The sequence below is a fragment of the Canis lupus genome, chromosome 1 (genome assembly GCF_048164855.1).
Source record: "Canis lupus baileyi chromosome 1, mCanLup2.hap1, whole genome shotgun sequence".
NCBI lineage: Eukaryota > Metazoa > Chordata > Mammalia > Carnivora > Canidae > Canis > Canis lupus.
In genome coordinates, this window is record NC_132838.1 from 59,715,800 (window position 1) to 59,733,807 (window position 18,008).

Sequence of the window (18,008 nt, forward strand, 5' to 3'; positions counted from 1 at the left end):
GATGTGCCTTATTATGTCATACCTATGCTCAGACTGCAAAATACACTTTATTTTACACCAAGCTTCTAAAGTCATTTTTATAAAGCAAGTGAATTAGAATCTCTTCAGAGTGCCTGCTATAATCAGAAATTGCGTACACCGTCCTCAAGGCTCTCTCACGTTTTAAACTTCAAATGGCCATATGTTACCTTATACATCTAGTGTATCTCAACAGCATACACAACAATTAACACGTTATCTTGACTAGTGTTTGGACCAGCACTATTAGGAGTGAACTGACAATACAGCTTATCAGTAACAGTAATCTGAATCTATCACCACACTTAGATTCATAGTCTAAGGTACAAACAACTGGGCTTGAGGAAACCTTCTCTGGTAGGTCCTATTTTACTGTTTAATCCATTGCCAATAAAATGAGAACCCCTGATCTAAGTAGTTTCCCTAAATATGGGGAGGCCTGGTATTACCTTTGCCACATTAACTTTCAAAAGACCATCAGATAAAGAAGCCACGTCAACAGCAACCTACCTAAGTATGAACAATGTCCAAAGCTTGACGACTCGAAATCCTGGGCACTATTCTAAGCAACAACTCTTTCAGCCCCAATAACACCTAAGAAATAATATTTTCTCTGAATTTAATTAGCCAAGGTCAGTGGTTTCATTCAAAACAGCGAAAGACAGAAAAAGATGGTTTATGAATAGCAGATAATCAAGCAAATCTTTATACCACTCTTTACTAAACAGAAATTGTTCAACAACCCCACAAATGTGTTAAAACGTCTCCCTTTCCCCACAATGGTAGTCAAACAGCATAAATGATTCGACATGAAAGCCCATCGATGAATCAAGCAAAGACTCCTTGAAACTTGTCTTTGGTGCCACAAATTTTCATTTACTAACGGTTTAGGTCATAAATTTTTTGAGAGTCACAGGTCCCGGTATGCCGCTGTGTTCTGTACTCTTCCTTTCCCTTTCTTATCATATTTTTTTGCCCTTTGGTTTCCTGACACTTCCATTTTCTCTTTTTATGTTCCTGTTATGCTCACCAAACGGCAGAAACGTGGGGTGCAACCGATCACATCTTTAGCAAGCTTTTTCTTATGCGAGGGCTTTCCAGAAGAGAACGGGAGACCCAGGGCAGCCCAGATATTACCTATTCAGGTTTTCCAAGCGAAGTGCGCGTGGAAAAGCCTCTCTTCGCCCTTCATTTTGCGTCTATTTGACTAACGGCGCGGGAGCGCCCAGACGCAGATATTGACCAAGAACTACACTTTCAAAATGGCTTTGCTCCTTTCGAGCTGGCACGGGGTCTATAAAATACAATTTATTTCCACTGCAACCAACCCTCCTGTCTACCCGAAATGTTACCCCGTACGGAGGCAGCTGAACCTAACCCGGTGTAGACAACAACCGAATCACAGCTGCTAAATTCAGTAGAGGGACGGCACAGCCGTTGGACTGATGTAAAAAGAGCGTTACGGGGGGGGGGGGGGAAGAAAAGGAGAAAAAAAAAAAAAAAACAGAAAAACCCCAACCAGAAACCACACGGAGCCTACACCCAGGGGCGGGCGCCGCCCCAGCCGCCCGAGCCGCGCCCTCCCGCCGCCCCGCCGGCCGCAAGCACGCCTCCCCGGCGGCCACGCCCCCGCCCTGGCCCCGCCCCGCCCCCGCCCCGCCCCGCCCCGCCCCGCCCCGCCCGCCGCGGCCACGCCCGACGTGAGGCGCGGGAGCCGCCGGGCCGGGGGCGGGGCCTGCGCCGCCCCTCCCCCCGCCGCCGCCGGCGGCCTCCGCGCGGGCCTCCCAGCCCGTATTCCACTCACTTTGTTCTCCGCCTTTGTCCTAATCCACACCAGCAGGTGGAGCCGCAGTTAAAGTTTCCGAGTCCATTCCGGGAGCGGGAGCCCATCTTGCTCGCCGCCGCGGCCCTCGCTGGAGGAGGAGGGTCAGAGCTCGGGTGCAGCCAATCGCGGGCAACGCTGCTAGTTATCAGAGCAGAATGGGCTGTAGTTTAGTGAAATAGGAAAGCTGCAAAACACTGTGGAGTGCTCCCGTGTAAATAAAAAGAGGAAAAAAAAAGTTTCTCAAGTCGCCGCTGCACGACGTCGGGCAGGCGCCGGGGCGGGGGTCTGCGCTCTCCCGAGCGGCCGCGCGCTGGACTTTATTGTGCCGCAACAAGCCCCCGTTCCCATTGTTTGTGTTTTTTTCAAAATATGGCAAAGGTTCAGGTGAACAATGTAGTGGTGCTGGATAACCCTTCTCCTTTCTACAACCCGTTCCAGTTCGAGATCACCTTCGAGTGCATCGAGGACCTGTCTGAAGGTGAGTCGGCGCCCGCCCGCCGCCGGGCTGTCAGTTGCGGGCTGCAGACGTTGAAAGTTTCCCGGGCCCGGCCTCGCGCGGGCGGCCGGTGCTCGGCGCCGGACGGGCGGCGGGCTCGGCTCCGCGGAGGGAAACTTGAAGTTGGCGGACGGCGGCCACCGGGGCGCGCGCCGCGTCCTGCCGCCGCCGGGGCGCCTGCCGCGGCTCAACTTGCGCGGAACTTGCCCGAGCGGAGGTAGCCATGTTGTCAGCTTTGTCTGGCGGGCGGGCGGGCGGCGCGCGAGCCCCGCACTCGCCCGCGCCGCCGGCCGGGGGGCGTCCCGGGCTGGGCTGGCCCCGCGCCGCGAGCGGCCTCCGCGGGCCGGGCCGGCGCGCGGGCCGGGGAGGGACCGGCTCGCGTGGGGTCGCGCCGGCGGGTCTGCCGCGGAGCCATCTTACCAGAGCGGAGAGCTGGGCCACCGACCCCGGCGTCACGACGCCTCCTCTCCGCGCCGCGGGTGACGAGCGCGGCGCCCCGCCTGCCCACCCCCTGCCCCCGGGCCGGAGGCTGATCCATTTTTAGAGCCTGCGCCGGCGCTGCCCCGCTCGGGGGTGGCCGTGGCCGGCCGCTCGGGGAGGAGAGCGAGGCTGTCCTCGCGCAGATTTCTGGCTCCCTGGACCAACCAGCGGGGGAGGCGGGCGCAGGCTCGGGCGCCGGCGCTCCCCGGGGACGGCGCCGGGATGCTCGGGGCGCCCGGTGCAGGCGCGCAGGCCCGCCCCGGCCGGCGTGGGCTCCCCTCTCCCGGAGGAAAGACGCCGCCAAGCCAGAAAGTTGCATTTAGCCCGGGAGCAGAAATAAAGTCAAACACCGAAATCGTTTCCAGGACTTAATCACTGGCTTCTCGGTAGTCTGAGAAGACTTTGCTTCAAGACCCGATTGGGATCTAATTCAAAAATCGCCCCACGTCCCAGCACCCTGAGCATAAAACACAAAAGTGGGCTAGGAAATAAAAGGAAGTCCTGATAGCAATGCAAAAATTCTTACAATTTTTTTCTTAAGTTCGTTTTAAGGTCTCCAAAGATATTTTTGTCGTGTGCAGTAATAAATATTTAGAAAGCTAAAGCTTGCCAAGGTTTTCATCTTTGCACTTAAGAGTTTATAAAATAATCCAGTGGTTCACTTTCGAAATTTGAAGAGAGGAAAATTTGACTCCATCAATGGTAAGTTTACGATTAAATAGGGGACGTACTTATTTGAACTTACAAGTTATTTAACAAAATGCATTTAAAATTATGCTAATCATGGCATATAAAGCGTTTCACTTTAAAAATTAGTTTTCAGTCTCCACAAAATGTTTTATGTAGGGTGTTAGATTTTTAAATTATAAAAGCAATACATGCTTATTGAAATAAACTTTTTAAAAGTTGTACATACATATATAAATATAAAGTCCTCTGCCTTCAGTGCCTTCCACCATCTCCTGTAATTTAGAACACTTTCATCTGTGCTCTTCCAATAAGCATTAATGCATACATAAAGCATGTATGCATATGTATTTAATATGTAGGTCACATTTTGAGAGAACTCATTTATTAAGCTAATTTCTAATAGGCCACTGATAATAAAATTAAAGGGGATTTTGTTATTATTCTGAAACTATTTGATTACTTTCCCAGAACAGTGCTATAATCACTGAAAGCTACCAGGCCAATTTTTCATACCCAACAGTAAGTTTTCCTTTTTATTGCCAATTGCATATAAAAATGGGCAAATGCAAGAGAAACCATTATCGGTCCTTTCCAACGTACTTATATATTTTAAGCTTTAGAAGTTCTTCAAATTATAGGTATTTCAAGTGAGGCCTTCCATTTTAAGAGCCAGTTTTGGACAAGGATGATAGATGATTCAAGAGGTTACAGGGCTTTGACACTGGATGGCTGAAACCCGCCATTCATGGAAGCCGAATTATGTTCCATCTTTAACTGGCATCAATTGAGTAGAGTACTCAGCTGAATCACGTCAGAGTTTTTAGGGTACTAGTATTAACAGTACACTTCCACTTGTGTACCTCTTCCCAGGGCACTTATACTGGTTATTTAGCATTTTTCAAGAGTTTAAGCTGAGTCATACTGAAGCTGCAAAGGAATCTTTCAAAAAGGTGCCATGCTTGTGTACTCCACCTAGAGGCTATGTGGATTATGGAAATTGAGTTTAAAAGCTTTTAACAAGTTCCATACTTTTGTCCTGCAGTCTAGAGAATATTCTGAAGAGAAATTTTCACTTCATAATTTTGTCTTAGTCCCAAGCCAGACATTGGCCACCATTTCTTATACTTAAACTTAACAGGAGACTCAGATGTTTGATATGATGGTTCCCAAGCTTGTACAAGTTTGGATTGATCTTCCTGCTAATCTTGTATACCCTCTGTGGACTGCTGATTCTTTGTTTCTCTAACAGAATGGAGCCATTTTTTTTTAAGTTGGTCAATATCGATAATTATAAACTACTGTCAGTTGAACCCTTAAAAGGTACCAGAATTGAACATGGTGTTTCATGCTTTTAAATTTCAGGCTTGCTCTAATCCCCAAAGATTACGTACTTCACAGTAACCACAGATCTTCCCAAGTAGGATAATTAGTTTAAAATTCCCTTGCTGACTTCCCTCACTCCCAAACATAAATGCAGATACTCGCAGATTGGGATTACCATGATTAAGTCAAACAATTAACTTTTTAAATAAATGAATAAAGTCCTTCAACAGATAACCTGTGCATCAGACTCTACCCCTTCCTCCTTTGAATACAGGAGACAGGGGAATGGAAGTGGAGTTTAAAAAAAAAAAAAAAAAAACAACTGATGCTAATTTATAAATAAATTAAACTCAGCTATAGCAAGGATTCCATTAGTGTAAGGGTACAGGTGTTCCCTGAGTTACAGCCTGTGCTCCTTGAGGGTAGATTATCTTTCCGTGGCCTCTGCCCTCACCCATCTCCCCCCACCCCCGCACACAGTTAAGTTCCTTTATTCCACTATCCATTTGAGAGCCAGAAACGGAAGAATTTATCTTCCTAGTTTCGGTTTTGGAAAGAGCCCAGGCTTTGGAGTTGCAGAGACATAGCTTGGGTTCTGATTCCTGAGTTTGCTAGCTGTGAATTTGGGTAGATTACTTAGCCTCTCAGGGCTTTCTTGTTTGCATAATAGAATAATTCAATCCATATAATAAAGCTGTTGAGATTTATTTATTTATTTTTATTTTTTTTTAAGCTGTTGAGATTTAAATAACAAGTGTGAAGTTGGCAAGACCAATGCCCAGCATGTATTAGGTATGAGTTTATAAATCCTGACTATGTTCCTCTGCCAGACCACAACTGCCACCTTACCTTTTACCAATTAGGAGGCCAAGAGCACTAGATGTATGGTACAAATAAATACATATGAAATGAACAAAATATGAAAACATCCATGTGACAATTTCCAGACTTACTCTCACTTGGCTAGTTTAGTAGGTTTTACACTCCTTTCTTAAAAAGTTTCTATACTTAGCTTTTGGGTTTCCTATGTCATTGATACCTGTATCTAGTAAATAACTCAAACTTATCATGTCCAAAACTAATTCCTGTTGGTTTTCATACCCTACCCCTTGAAAAAAAGGTGACTTGCTGCCTTGATCATCAAGATTTATCCAGAGTGTGGTAGCTTCTCATCCCCATGGCTACATGCGGTCCAAACTACCATCCCTTCTTGCCTCAGTTGTTTAAATATCTACCTGTTTCTTCCCTCCCTGTCTTACAGTCTGTACTGAACACAGGATCTAAAATGATCTTTCTGAAATGAAAGTTGGATCATGTTATCCCTCCAATCAGAACCCTCCCAATGGCTTCTCATGCCACTCAGTGTAAAAGTCAAAAGTCTTTATGACACAGCCTTTAAAACTTTGCATAATCTGGCCATGCCCCTCACGCCCAATCTAATGGTCAGTTATTTTCCCCTTTATTCAATTTGTACCAGCCCGGCCTCCTTGCTTTTTCTTTTTTTCCTTAACTAATTTATTTATAATTAAAATGTGTGTGTGTGCACAAGCAGGAGGAGCAACAGAGGGAGAGGGGAGAAGCAGACTCCTGGCTGAGCAGGGGACCCCGGGATCATGACCTGAGCCAAAGGCAGACTCAACTGACTGAGCCACCCAGGCGCCCTCTCTTGCTTTTTCTTGAGCAAGCTAAGCATGCTCCTACTACAGATATTTGCTGTTCCTTCTAACTAGATATACATATTGCTTCTTTCCTCTTAATCTTCATCAACAAATAGATGATCTTGTGAGATGTCAGATGCAGGACCTTGCATCTGGAAATGTGCTAGAAGATGTAGATACAAGTGGTCTAGGATGGAGCCACGAAATAGATAATAGGGTCTCAGAAAATGACTGCTGACTTAGTAAGAGAACCTAATGTAGTAATAGTAATAAACCTAAAGTAGCTTTTCAGTAAATTGAAGATTTATGGTATGAATAAGTAGTACCTATGCTATTTCTCTTGTCTAGGGAACAAAAATATTTACACAATTACACAAAAGTGGCAATATACAGGAGCACTAAGTAAATTCTCAACAAGTGACCTAGAAACACCCCCGTGGTAGTGCTGCTGTAGCCTCAGCTTAGTGAATCCAAGAGGCAGGCCGCACAGTGCTTAAACACCCTTGGAGGATCAAAAGGTCTCAGAGGTGATCTGTATTTGCAGTTGTCTTCCTCCTCCTACTAAAGAGGAGGCAGCTTCTTTGAAAAAGCAGTTGTTTTACTCATCTCTGGGTTCATTGTCACAGAGCACTCTGTAAAAGGTGCTCAATAAATGCTGAATTACGTAGAAGAATTAAATTACATGAAATGTCTTGGGTTGCACTTTAATGTGTCTCATTCTTCCTCATGCCTGTCCCCACCATCTATACTCTTGTATCAAGTGGTTATAAGGATCCTTGGTTTCCTCTTTCCAATTTAAAAGAATGTACAACATGAAGAGGTACCATGAGGAAAAAACCGACTGTGGTCCCTTTGCCAGTGGATGAGCTGAAGCCCCTTCTGAACCACAAGGGACGTTTGCTAATAAGGATTTTCCCCCACTTTAGAGCTCTTTGATAATTTGGATCTGTGCTACATAATATGGAGCAGCCCAGCCCTTCCAAAGTGTGCTTAGTAGCTTGTTAAAAGATGACATGTAAAAGGGGGGAGGAATTCCACAGCAGAACAAACTTGGGAAATCCTGGATTAATGTTACTAGTGTTCCTTACTCTGCCAGTGTGCTTTAAGAATCCTCAAAACAAGGTTGTAGGGATCCCTGGGTGGCGCAGCGGTTTGGCGCCTGCCTTTGGCCCAGGGCGCGATCCTGGAGACCCGGGATCGAATCCCACATCGGGCTCCTGGTGCATGGAGCCTGCTTCTGCCTCTGCCTATGTCTCTGTCTCTCTCTCTCTCTCTGTGTGACTATCATAAATAAATAAAAATTAAAAACAAAACAAAAAACAAGGTTGTAGCATTTCCCAAGTTTTTGGCCATGTTGCTTTGTTTGCAAGGAGCCCTGCCCCAGGGACTAGCATTTCACCAAAGAAATTTTGAGAGACTCTGGTAAGAAACCTAAGAATTTTATAAGAGCAGTCCAGTGCCTTTCTGGATTTTCTACTATGAGAAGCCAATTTTAGCAGCCAATAAATGGCCTAAGTGGACATGAAAAGGGTCTTTGATAGCATCTTATAATGTAATTACTGAATATGAAATAATGTTTTGGTTTTTAACCCTAGACTTGGAATGGAAAATTATCTATGTGGGCTCTGCAGAAAGTGAAGAATACGACCAAGTTTTAGACTCTGTTTTAGTGGGCCCTGTTCCTGCAGGAAGGCATATGTTTGTATTTCAGGTAAGATTATTCTCGGTAAATAAGTATGCCAAATACGTTTCTAACCTATGATTGCATGGTCCTTATCCATTTCCTTTTGGGTTAAATCACTCTGCTTCTGCTGCATTCACTTTTTACCTTCTATTGTGTGCTGTGGGACGTTAATGTGATGTTTACTCCAGAGTTTGCACAGCATGCAGTAAAGCTTATACTGTGTCACAGCCCATGTGGTGGTTAATTTGGGGCTCTTCCTGTGAAAAGTCCTATAGTATCAGACTTTCAGAGTGGCTGTCCATCAGCCCAATACAGGGATTCAATGCATACTACTAACTGGTATAGTTAGTAATATGCATCTTCAGTTTATGGTTTCAGCCATTAGGAGTAATGATCACAAAAACAACAACTTCATTTCAGCATAATCAGTCATTGAACTAGGTTAATAAGTATTCTGCTAGATAGAGATCTACTGCATAAACAAAGTAGAATTAAGGTCCAGTGGTTTACTAAAGCATCTAATCTACATATATTATAGAGGATTACTATTATAAATCTGTTGCTCTGTTTATTATTTGTTAGGGGAAATTCTAATACAAATTATGTTCTCAGATATCACTGACAGTATTTGGGTCTGTGCCAAGGCTTTAGACACTGTCTTCTGTATTCAAAGTGTGACTTCTTTTAATCATGTTAAATTGTTGTATAAGGCTATTCATTCACTTCTCAATTATCCATGCTTACTAGAGGGAGATCTTTATAAGTAGCCCAAAGAGTAGCCATAGGTTTAAAAAAAATTTTTTGTTACAAGTATTTCTATACAACAGAGTCCCATCAGTTAAGTAGAACCTACTGAAAAGACTTTATCCAGAAAGAAAATTCACTCTCTACCCCTGACCTCCTTTTTTTCTCATTTCACAGATGGGACCAATTTAAATGAATACTGTTGGTCAGCTAATCCCATCAGATATGGGTCAAGAATCATACGTATGGTATCTCTAGAGCTACTACCCACCCTTCCCTCTACTGAACACAGAATTCAGAATCTTGGTCTCCTAGCCTTAGTGCTTTTTATTAAAAACCAACAAATAATTTACTACATTTAAATAGACGGTTGTTAAGAAAAGCTCAAATATATTAGTTCAGATCTACTCATTAAAAGTGCTATTACCCTGAATTGTGAGTGCATAAGCTTGGTGAAAGACATGGGTACCAGAGAATGTGGTAGGGGAAGGCACTACAGTTATAAGACCTGCTTCAGATCCTGCTCCATTGCTTATTTAGACACGTGACATTAGACAGGCTCCCTAGCCTCCCTTAGTCACTTTAGTCATCTATAAAATGTGGGTAATATCCTACCTCATCACAATGTTATGAGGATTAAATGAGGAATAAAGCAGTTAAGTGCCATCACTGACAAATAGCGCCCTACTACTATAATTAGAACTAAATTTTTATTCTCTTAAGTTCTTGAAATTGTTACATAAAAGAAGCAGTATCTGCTTTGACCCACAAGCTTGGAAAACCTATGCTTCACTGATAATTCATGATGTGGTATGTAGTGGTATACCTTTTTATGCTACTATAAAACCTGCAAATAAATCCCTTGGCTTTGAAACAAACCTTTAAATGTCTTTCCTGTGTGTTTACGTTGTTAAGAACACTCTTAAGCTTTTGGCTTAGAGTGAATAATTTGTTCAAAATATTTCCCTCCAGTGATTTTCCAGTAGTTTTACCTTGTTCATGTTATACCTTGTTCATGTTGCCAAAAGGACAGAGAAAGCACCATGCGATTTAAATCCGTTGGTCAGCCTGTACATTTTACAAAATTCACCATTATCAGCATAAAGTGACTAAAATACAGTTTTTGTTTTGTGCTTTAAACAAACTGCCATAGTATCCTCCTGGTCTGCCGTGAATAAATATGCCTTTCTCCTGGGTGTATCAAAGGCTAGCAGGAGGATGTCCAGACATCTGCCTAGTATTGCTGGTTGAAGTTAAAAATCTCTACCTCTCACTTCTTCCTAAGTGATTTGAGAAGCCTTTGGGTTTTCCTACTTGAATTTGAATTTGCTCAAGTTGAATCCTTTGGCAAACAAATTTTAAAACCCAAACATGGCCAGAACTAATTTACTGAGGGGATGGGAAGAACTATGGAGGGAAGGTTTCCATAGCAGTACTGAACTACCTCTGTTTCCCATTCTCCTCTCTCTTCCAGGACATTAGAATCTCTTTGGGTAACCTGGAAGTAACCCGACCCCTCTGGGGGAAGGGAGGTACACAGGATCTGTAGGACAAACAGAATACTCTCAGGACAGGCCCTGAGTCCCCCTGCTGATCTTGATCTCTCTTCAATTACTCAAATTACTTCAGCCCAGAAATTGAGTTATGAATGAATTTCAAATACTAAGTATATACGGTGTGTCCAGAGCTGTGCCAGTCATGAGATTATAAAGATGAACTGGACAGGACTTCTGCCTAGGAAAACACTTAAAATCCTAGCGAAAAATGAAGGGTAAAGATATTTACTTAGATTATTGGACATATGTTATAGAGGATGTGTGTCAAGTAATTTTAAGTGCAAAGACAGTATTATTAATTCTACCTTTGGAATTAGAAAGGCTTCATTAGGAGCACCTCGGTGGCTTGGTTGGTTAAGCATCCAACTCTTGATCTCAGCTCAGGTCTTGATCTCAGGGTTGAGTTCAAGTCCCATGCTGTACTCCACGCTGGGCATGGAGTCTACTTAAAGGGTTTCACTAAGGAAATTCATGCAAACTTAGATGAACTTTTTAGGATGCTAGGGAAGAACCTTACAGGCCAAGGGAACCAGTATATGCAAGGCACACAGGCATGAAAGATTACCAATACATTTTAAAGAACTCTAATTCTAGAACAAGAGTAAGAGGTATAGAGTTAAAGGGAATGTGAACGGAGATGTTGGTTGAAGACAAATTGTAAAGGGCCTTATTAATGAAGTTAACAGATTTTTATCTCAAATGGGAGTAGTCATCTGGAGTTTTTAAAACTGGTAAAGGGATAGGAATGGATTTTTGCCTAGCTAATGCTGGCAGCAGTGCAAATAGCAAGCGAGCTGGGGGAGGCTGGTTAGAAAAGTGTCAGCAGTATTCCAGGTAAGAGATGAAGACATGGAGTCTGCAGAGATGAGAAACGTTGAGACTGGCTGGATATGGGAGGGAGGGAAGCAGAAGATGACTGAAGTTTTTAGCCTACATCAATGTTTTAGACTAGATAGGTATTGTGTGCCTTTTTGTGTCATCTACATGTGGTGAGGTACATGATAATCATTAGTGTTTGATGATAATGGCCTGATTGAGAATACCAGCCAGGGGTGTTGCCAAGCTAAGGCACTGGCTGAAGTGGTCACCCAGGCCCAGGGATGTTCTTTAGTGTCCTGGCAAGAGTAAGCTAATCTGGGATAAGCTTCATCCATTCACCACTCAATGGCTGCCTCAGGTCACGCTCCGATGCCTCACAATCACTGCCCATCAGCCTGGGACTCCTTCAAACCAGTCTCCTTACTGCCTCGCACACTGCTGTGGACAGGACCCTAGCCTTTGCTCATGCTGTTAGCCTTCTCTAGTTCACTTGCTTTCACCTTCTGCATTCCTCAAAATTCAGCGGCTTGATTTAAAATAATGTCATTGAGTATATTTGCTTAAACCAATCTTTACCTTAATGTATTTCCATAATATATGTGGTTTAAATAGTACATGCTATGTTTTTAGTGCCTATCAAAGTCATTTACAATAGAGGATTAATATTTTTGAAAATCTATGTAGCTATTTCTATATCATTTTCAGTCTTGTTTTAATTTACTATTAGAATATCTGTACAGGATGGGAGAGTGGGTGTGAGAATATGTGTCCTGGGTATAAGAAAGAAACTGATATAGAAACCTTTGTTGCCAACCGGCTGTGTGGAGATCACGGAGTATTTACTAATTTAGGTTTGAAAATCTGACTGGAAAAGGTTAGAATCAATTAGACTATTGGCTTAATTGTTTGCTGTATTTTATAAAAGGCTTTGTAATTGAATATTGTATAATCCCTCATTAACTACCACACAGTCTGGCTAGATTTATCTTCCTATAAAAAGAGTGAAGCTTTCAGGTGCCCAGAGCAGTCAGGTCTATTGTTTGGACTAATATTCAAACTACATTTTCTGGCAATAAGTCAATCTCAAAAATGAGCATTTGCCTTGCTAGTTTTTGTTGCTCTGCCCTTAACCAGTGGTGCTCAAGGTGAGTAAAACTTCAGTCAGGCTTGCAGTTAACAGCCTTTTAAAAGATGTGTTTCTTTCCTTTTTAAATGATCCTAGGCTGATGCACCTAATCCAGGACTCATTCCAGATGCAGATGCAGTGGGTGTAACCGTTGTGCTAATTACATGTACCTATCGAGGTCAAGAATTTATTAGAGTTGGCTATTATGTAAATAATGAATATACTGAGACAGAACTAAGGGAAAATCCACCAGTAAAACCAGACTTTTCTAAGGTAATGTCCTAACTATTCCTTTTTCATTACTTTTACTCTACTTTTTTTTTAAGCCAATGTCATTTCATAGTATATTGTGAAAACAGCTTGGAGACAAAATAAATTTGAGGCCTGTGTACCAACTGGGCAAACTAATCATTCCATTGCCAGACGTGACCTCAGACCCTACCTCCAGAGAGATCATTAGTAATTAATGTTGGTCAGGCACCTTCATGGTCTCTGATGGTTTAGAAAATTGAAAGTGCCTCCTGTAAGAAACAGTTGTTTACAACTTTTTCTATGGCATTTCCCATATGTCAATATGTATTGGAGGTTAAACTAAAGGTCTTAAGTATTTCTGGCTAATGGAAGTAGCTTCTGCGTAAGAAGCTGAAACCCGTGATTCAGAAATACAGATTCTCAGAAATACTCACTATTTTATGATTTTTCATTGGGACCTATAACAATTTAGTAATTGGTGACTTATATGAGATTGGAACACAACACTCCATCTGCTGGATCATGCAAGAAAAATTACATGAGAGTAGCATGGAATGTTCTTTCTGATAATTAGGCTGAAATGTTTAATCCTGGTGTGGGACCTTCTACTGATTCAATGTATTAGTTACATGAATGGCATCTTGTGTAGCAAAAAGAAAAAACTGGAATACCGTTTTCTGAGAATGAACCACAATAATTTAAAGGTAGGAAACCACTAACCATGAGAGGTTATATTTGGGGAAATTTTTATTTTCTTTGAAAATATTACTGAAGAAATATCACGTCAATCTAAAAAGCATACTAGCTTGTTAGATAAAGCATCTTCTGAAGAACTCACCCTCAAAAAAGAAATTCTCTCCCTTCAGGAAACAGAAGTGTAGAGGGATTAGATATTTTGTTGGTTAGTAAATAATCTGCATGAATTCCCTCAGATTTTCCATATCCTGTTTCCATTAGGCTACAATAATTTTTTTTTTTTTTGCTATAGCCTTAGTCATTGTGTATTAAGTTTAAGGTGCTTTACTTAATTTTACCCTTGTATGAGAACTTTAAGGAGTAGGATATAAAGAACCATTCTATTAAGCTTCTTTTTGTATAGGGTATCTAACTTTATATATTTCCTTCTTCCTTTAGCTTCAAAGGAACATTTTGGCATCTAATCCCAGAGTCACAAGATTCCACATTAATTGGGAAGATAACACAGAAAAACTGGAAGATGCAGAGAGCAGTAATCCAAATCTACAATCACTTCTTTCAACAGATGCATTACCTTCAGCATCAAAGGGATGGTCCACGTCAGAAAACTCATTAAATGTCATGTTAGAATCCCATATGGACTGCATGTGACCACCTGCCATCCTTTTAGTACAAATTAAGCTATAAAAACACACAGAACTATTTCCCTGAAATTCCGTAAGTACATAGTCAAGACACAATGTGAAGAATTTGTTTAAAAACATCCTGTAGAAAGTTTATAAGAAAACCAGTATTTGAGCAAATTGTGGAATATAAATACAACTATTTTTAAGTAATTTTTTTCTCTAATGTGTTATTTTATTTGTTCTGAAACTAATCTGATTAAAACATATATATTATTTTCTTCTCCTCTATATGTAATTAAAGCACTTATAAAGAAAAATAGAAATCATCAGAGTAGGTTGTAAAGCTGTCAGCCTTTTTGACAATAATCTTTGGACCACTATTTTACTGGCCTTCCAAGAACAAATTTCAACTAAAATGTTTCTTCCAGTGATAAATAGTTTGGTTTAATGTGAGGGGCAAATTTCCTTTTTTTTTTTTTTTGGTCATATCCTTAAAGAAGGGATTTGAAGTCAAATATATGCAACCGCAAACTTTAGGACCTGATTTCCCAGGCCACCTTGAATTGAAGCCTCTTATGGCTACTATCATATGGAATGTTAGCATTCAGTTTGGTTTCTAAGATGATAACAAATGTAGTTAACTGTTTTTAAGGTCCTCTGGCTATGGATTTTGTTTTATAATAGTTTGGAACATCTGAATACTGAATACTCCTTGAATCATACATCATTTTTACTCAGTGAATTCAACAGGTCAAGAGCAGATACAAACTCGCTAAGTTTAAGAATAGGATATTATAATGACTTATAAAAATACTATGAACTTAACTCTTAAACTATTTGGTGGATCATCTATTGTTGGCAGCATTTATAAAAAACAAACAATGGATTTGGGAAGGTGTTATTAGCTTTATCATAATAGATAAGTCACTATTTTGGAAATATATATATTTTCACACATGTGGTACTCCATATCCCTTGACACTCATGTAGAATAAGATTAGGCATGTTTGTGGTCAGCATATTTTAGATAGCCTTTCCAGGTAAGTTTCTTAAAAGCAGTCTTGGAAAGGAATCCATTAACTGGGCCAAAGGGATCTTTTTCTTTGATAAGAGCTAGGTCCTTCCTCAAAGTTTCTTATGCTTCATTAAATTAAATGTAGAATATTCTCATTACTCTTGCTGCTAAGCAAGACATTAGCCATATGATGCAGTTATGCAGTGCCTTCATATCTAAAACTTTTATACTGCACTTTTTAAAGCTTTTATTTTGAGGAAGGGAAAAGGGCATTTGTCTGAATATGGATTCTAAGTTGTATATATTTCCTGTCATTCTAAAAAAGAATTTGTGAAGCAAAATTTTGCTAAATGTTAAACTTTGAAATTTAATATACCAGATTATTAAAATACTGTCCACTAACTAGTTCATAGATTTTAAAAATAAAATACATCCAACTGTTAAAACTATATGAAGAAAATTTCATTTTTGTCTAATTGCAATTACAGGAAAATGTTAAAATATTAAAATGAAAACAAAGAGCTCAGTGATTAATATAACAAGATATGTGCTTGTTAGAAATAAAGCATATATAAGCCAAATTACCAAATAAAGCAATTTACTGCTGAGTTTTTATTCTGACTAATTATAACGATTGATTTGTATTGACACCAAGGGTAGGTTTTTACATCAATTTGTAAACAGACAGCTAATTTTCACAATAGGTTACGACTTAATTTTTAAATCCTATCCTAAAATTTTTATGATTCTATGAGATTTAGAATTCAAACATTAGAGGCTAAGAAGATCTAGCACAGTCATGCCCCCCCACACCCGGCCCCCCGGTTTGGCTTCATTTATAGACACTATGAATTTTAGCTAAAATGTTTGGAACAGTTTTTCTCCTTTATGATAACTAGCTCGGTCATGAAAAGATAAATTACTTATGCCACAGAAGAGAGAAGCAGGTAGGTTGGATGGAATGAGGATATCTTGAGCTAAGAAAACATTCTGGAATCTGAGGAACATGCATGTATTTGCTCATTTATAACCTTAGGCTTCCATGTGGTCTTATCCTTTGGTTTTAAGATTTGGGGCTTATAGTTTTACCAAGAAAGTCTACGGCAGCAGTTTTCAGAACTTTTTACTGTAATCTATGATATATATAAAGTATGACCCTTTTAACACAAGTATTTATATTAATTTTCATAAAAATGCACCCATATAGTGCATCTTTATTATGTGCTGTTACATTCTGGTATGTTTTACGGTATTTTATTTTTAAATTGCTGGTTTTGATTCACTGAACTGGCATCTATGACTCTAAGGGGTTGGGATACATAGTTTGAAGAAAGGCTAGTCTGACCTTTTGAGTAGATGAGACATAGCAATCTTTTTCTATAGTTCTAAAATTTATATTCCCTGTACCTATCTTTTTTGTCCTGTTTGGATGATGATCCTGACATTAAAAAAAAAAAAAAAAAAGAGGGTAAAGGGCTACTGTAGTGAATCAGCAGTCATTCACTTAAAAACTGTCCAAATTACTAGTAAGCCCACCACCATAGCCTGTTCTCATTTCCTGGCACTTGGTATAATTAACTTAGGAAACATTCCACAGAATTACTTGGCAAACACTTTTGTTTGTTACTGGTATAATTTTATACAGAACTCTAGAACACTGGGTCATAAAAATTTTTAAATGCACATAAAGTGTGCATACCCTTCTAGTATGCTGAAGCTTGTCTATGCCTCTCACATTCACAAATCCCTTCTCATCAATGCTTAATGTACTATTTAGTTATATTTCAAAATCTGAAAGCCCCTTAGAATGGGGCTCTCCTTATGTAGGACTATTAATACAGCATTTCCTGTTTTATGGTAAGTTTTGTGGTATAAGCTTCTCATAAGAAAATTTCAGTACAGGCTTCCCTTAGTAAAGAGCAAAGAACATTTGTATAATGTGTAAAACCAAAGGCCTATTACAACAGTGCAGGAGAAGTAATTCCCCGGTCAAAACAATGTAAAACGCAAAATGGCATCAAGACATGTTTTTAAGTTTTTCCTAAAGTTACTTTATAATCAGATCCTGATATTTGTCTCCAAAGGCTTTTAAATAGACTTGCTGAAGAATCATCACAACGTATGAATGAAGCTCCACAATGCAATTAAAGTATGCTTTCCATATATTAAGACAAATTTTCTACCTAAGAATTTTCAGTGGAAGCTACCGTTGCCCATAAGATCTATGAGCACAAAAATGCCTCAAGTTCTACTTTGGTAAAGTGAGATTTTCCCCATTTATCTCAACATTGTTTATTGGGTCCTCATAGAATGCCAGATGATGCTTTTTCCACATTAAATAGGATCTTTCAAAACCAAGATGCAAAAAGATAAATGGGGTAAGTTTTAGGAAAAGAAGTGAAAGTAGAGCTTTTAAAATATTTTCTTCAAGCTACAAAAGAACTGCTACATATTTTCTTTGATTTTTGGCAGTAGCTACAAAATTAGCTTGAAATTTATCCTATTTTAGGTACTTTTTATCAGGAAGAAAAAAATTTATCAGGTAGTAAAGTTAAATTAATCGAAATTATCATGTAAAATACCTGCACTAGTAGATCCAATTCCTGTGGTGAGCACAGATCTTGGTGTAATCTTTGCTGCATACTTGAGGAATTGAGATTTCCCTGTGCCAGGATCCCCAACCAATAAAAGATGAGATTCACCTAGGAAAAAGTTAAGTTTTACATTTCTATGAAAAGACCCATGAGTAAGTGAATTATTTTTAGTATATGTGCTGCCAAAGTGAGCACGAGTAAGTGAATTAATCAAAAAGAAAATGGTCTTCTTGGAATGCCAACACAATTTACATTTTATGCTTTTGCTGTACACTTAAGGTCACTTAAGGATTTAACTAGATAGCCTTAGAAAAGTTAACTATCATCATAAATAACAATCCTTAAGTGATTTCTGAATGTGACATTTAAAATCTAAATTAATAGACTGCTATTTACAAATGTTTAG

The 18,008-nt window shown here is 40.2% G+C and overlaps 2 protein-coding genes across 14 annotated transcripts in view; one reads left to right on the forward strand and one right to left on the reverse strand.

Moving 5' to 3' along the window:
* MCM9 (minichromosome maintenance 9 homologous recombination repair factor) overlaps positions 1–18,008 on the reverse strand; it is a 123,976-nt gene that overhangs the window by 80,888 nt on the left and 25,080 nt on the right. For 12 of the 13 annotated variants that reach the window (XR_012033731.1, XR_012033736.1, XM_072831832.1 and 9 more), the window contains exon 7: positions 17,591–17,710. Coding sequence is in view for 11 of the 13 variants with exons in the window: in XM_072831832.1 (XP_072687933.1) it covers positions 17,591–17,710 (120 nt within the window). In the remaining 2 variants the exon portion in view is untranslated. Of the gene's footprint in view, positions 1–5,483; positions 17,354–17,590; positions 17,711–18,008 lie in introns of those variants that run through there. The other variant, XM_072831868.1, reaches the window with a different exon arrangement.
* On the forward strand, positions 1,743–14,203 carry ASF1A (anti-silencing function 1A histone chaperone). Its single transcript, XM_072831952.1, has 4 exons — positions 1,743–2,321; positions 8,086–8,201; positions 12,516–12,692; positions 13,806–14,203. Exons 1-4 carry the CDS (start codon positions 2,213–2,215, stop codon positions 14,016–14,018), a joined length of 615 nt encoding a protein of 204 aa, XP_072688053.1. The 5' UTR covers positions 1,743–2,212; the 3' UTR covers positions 14,019–14,203.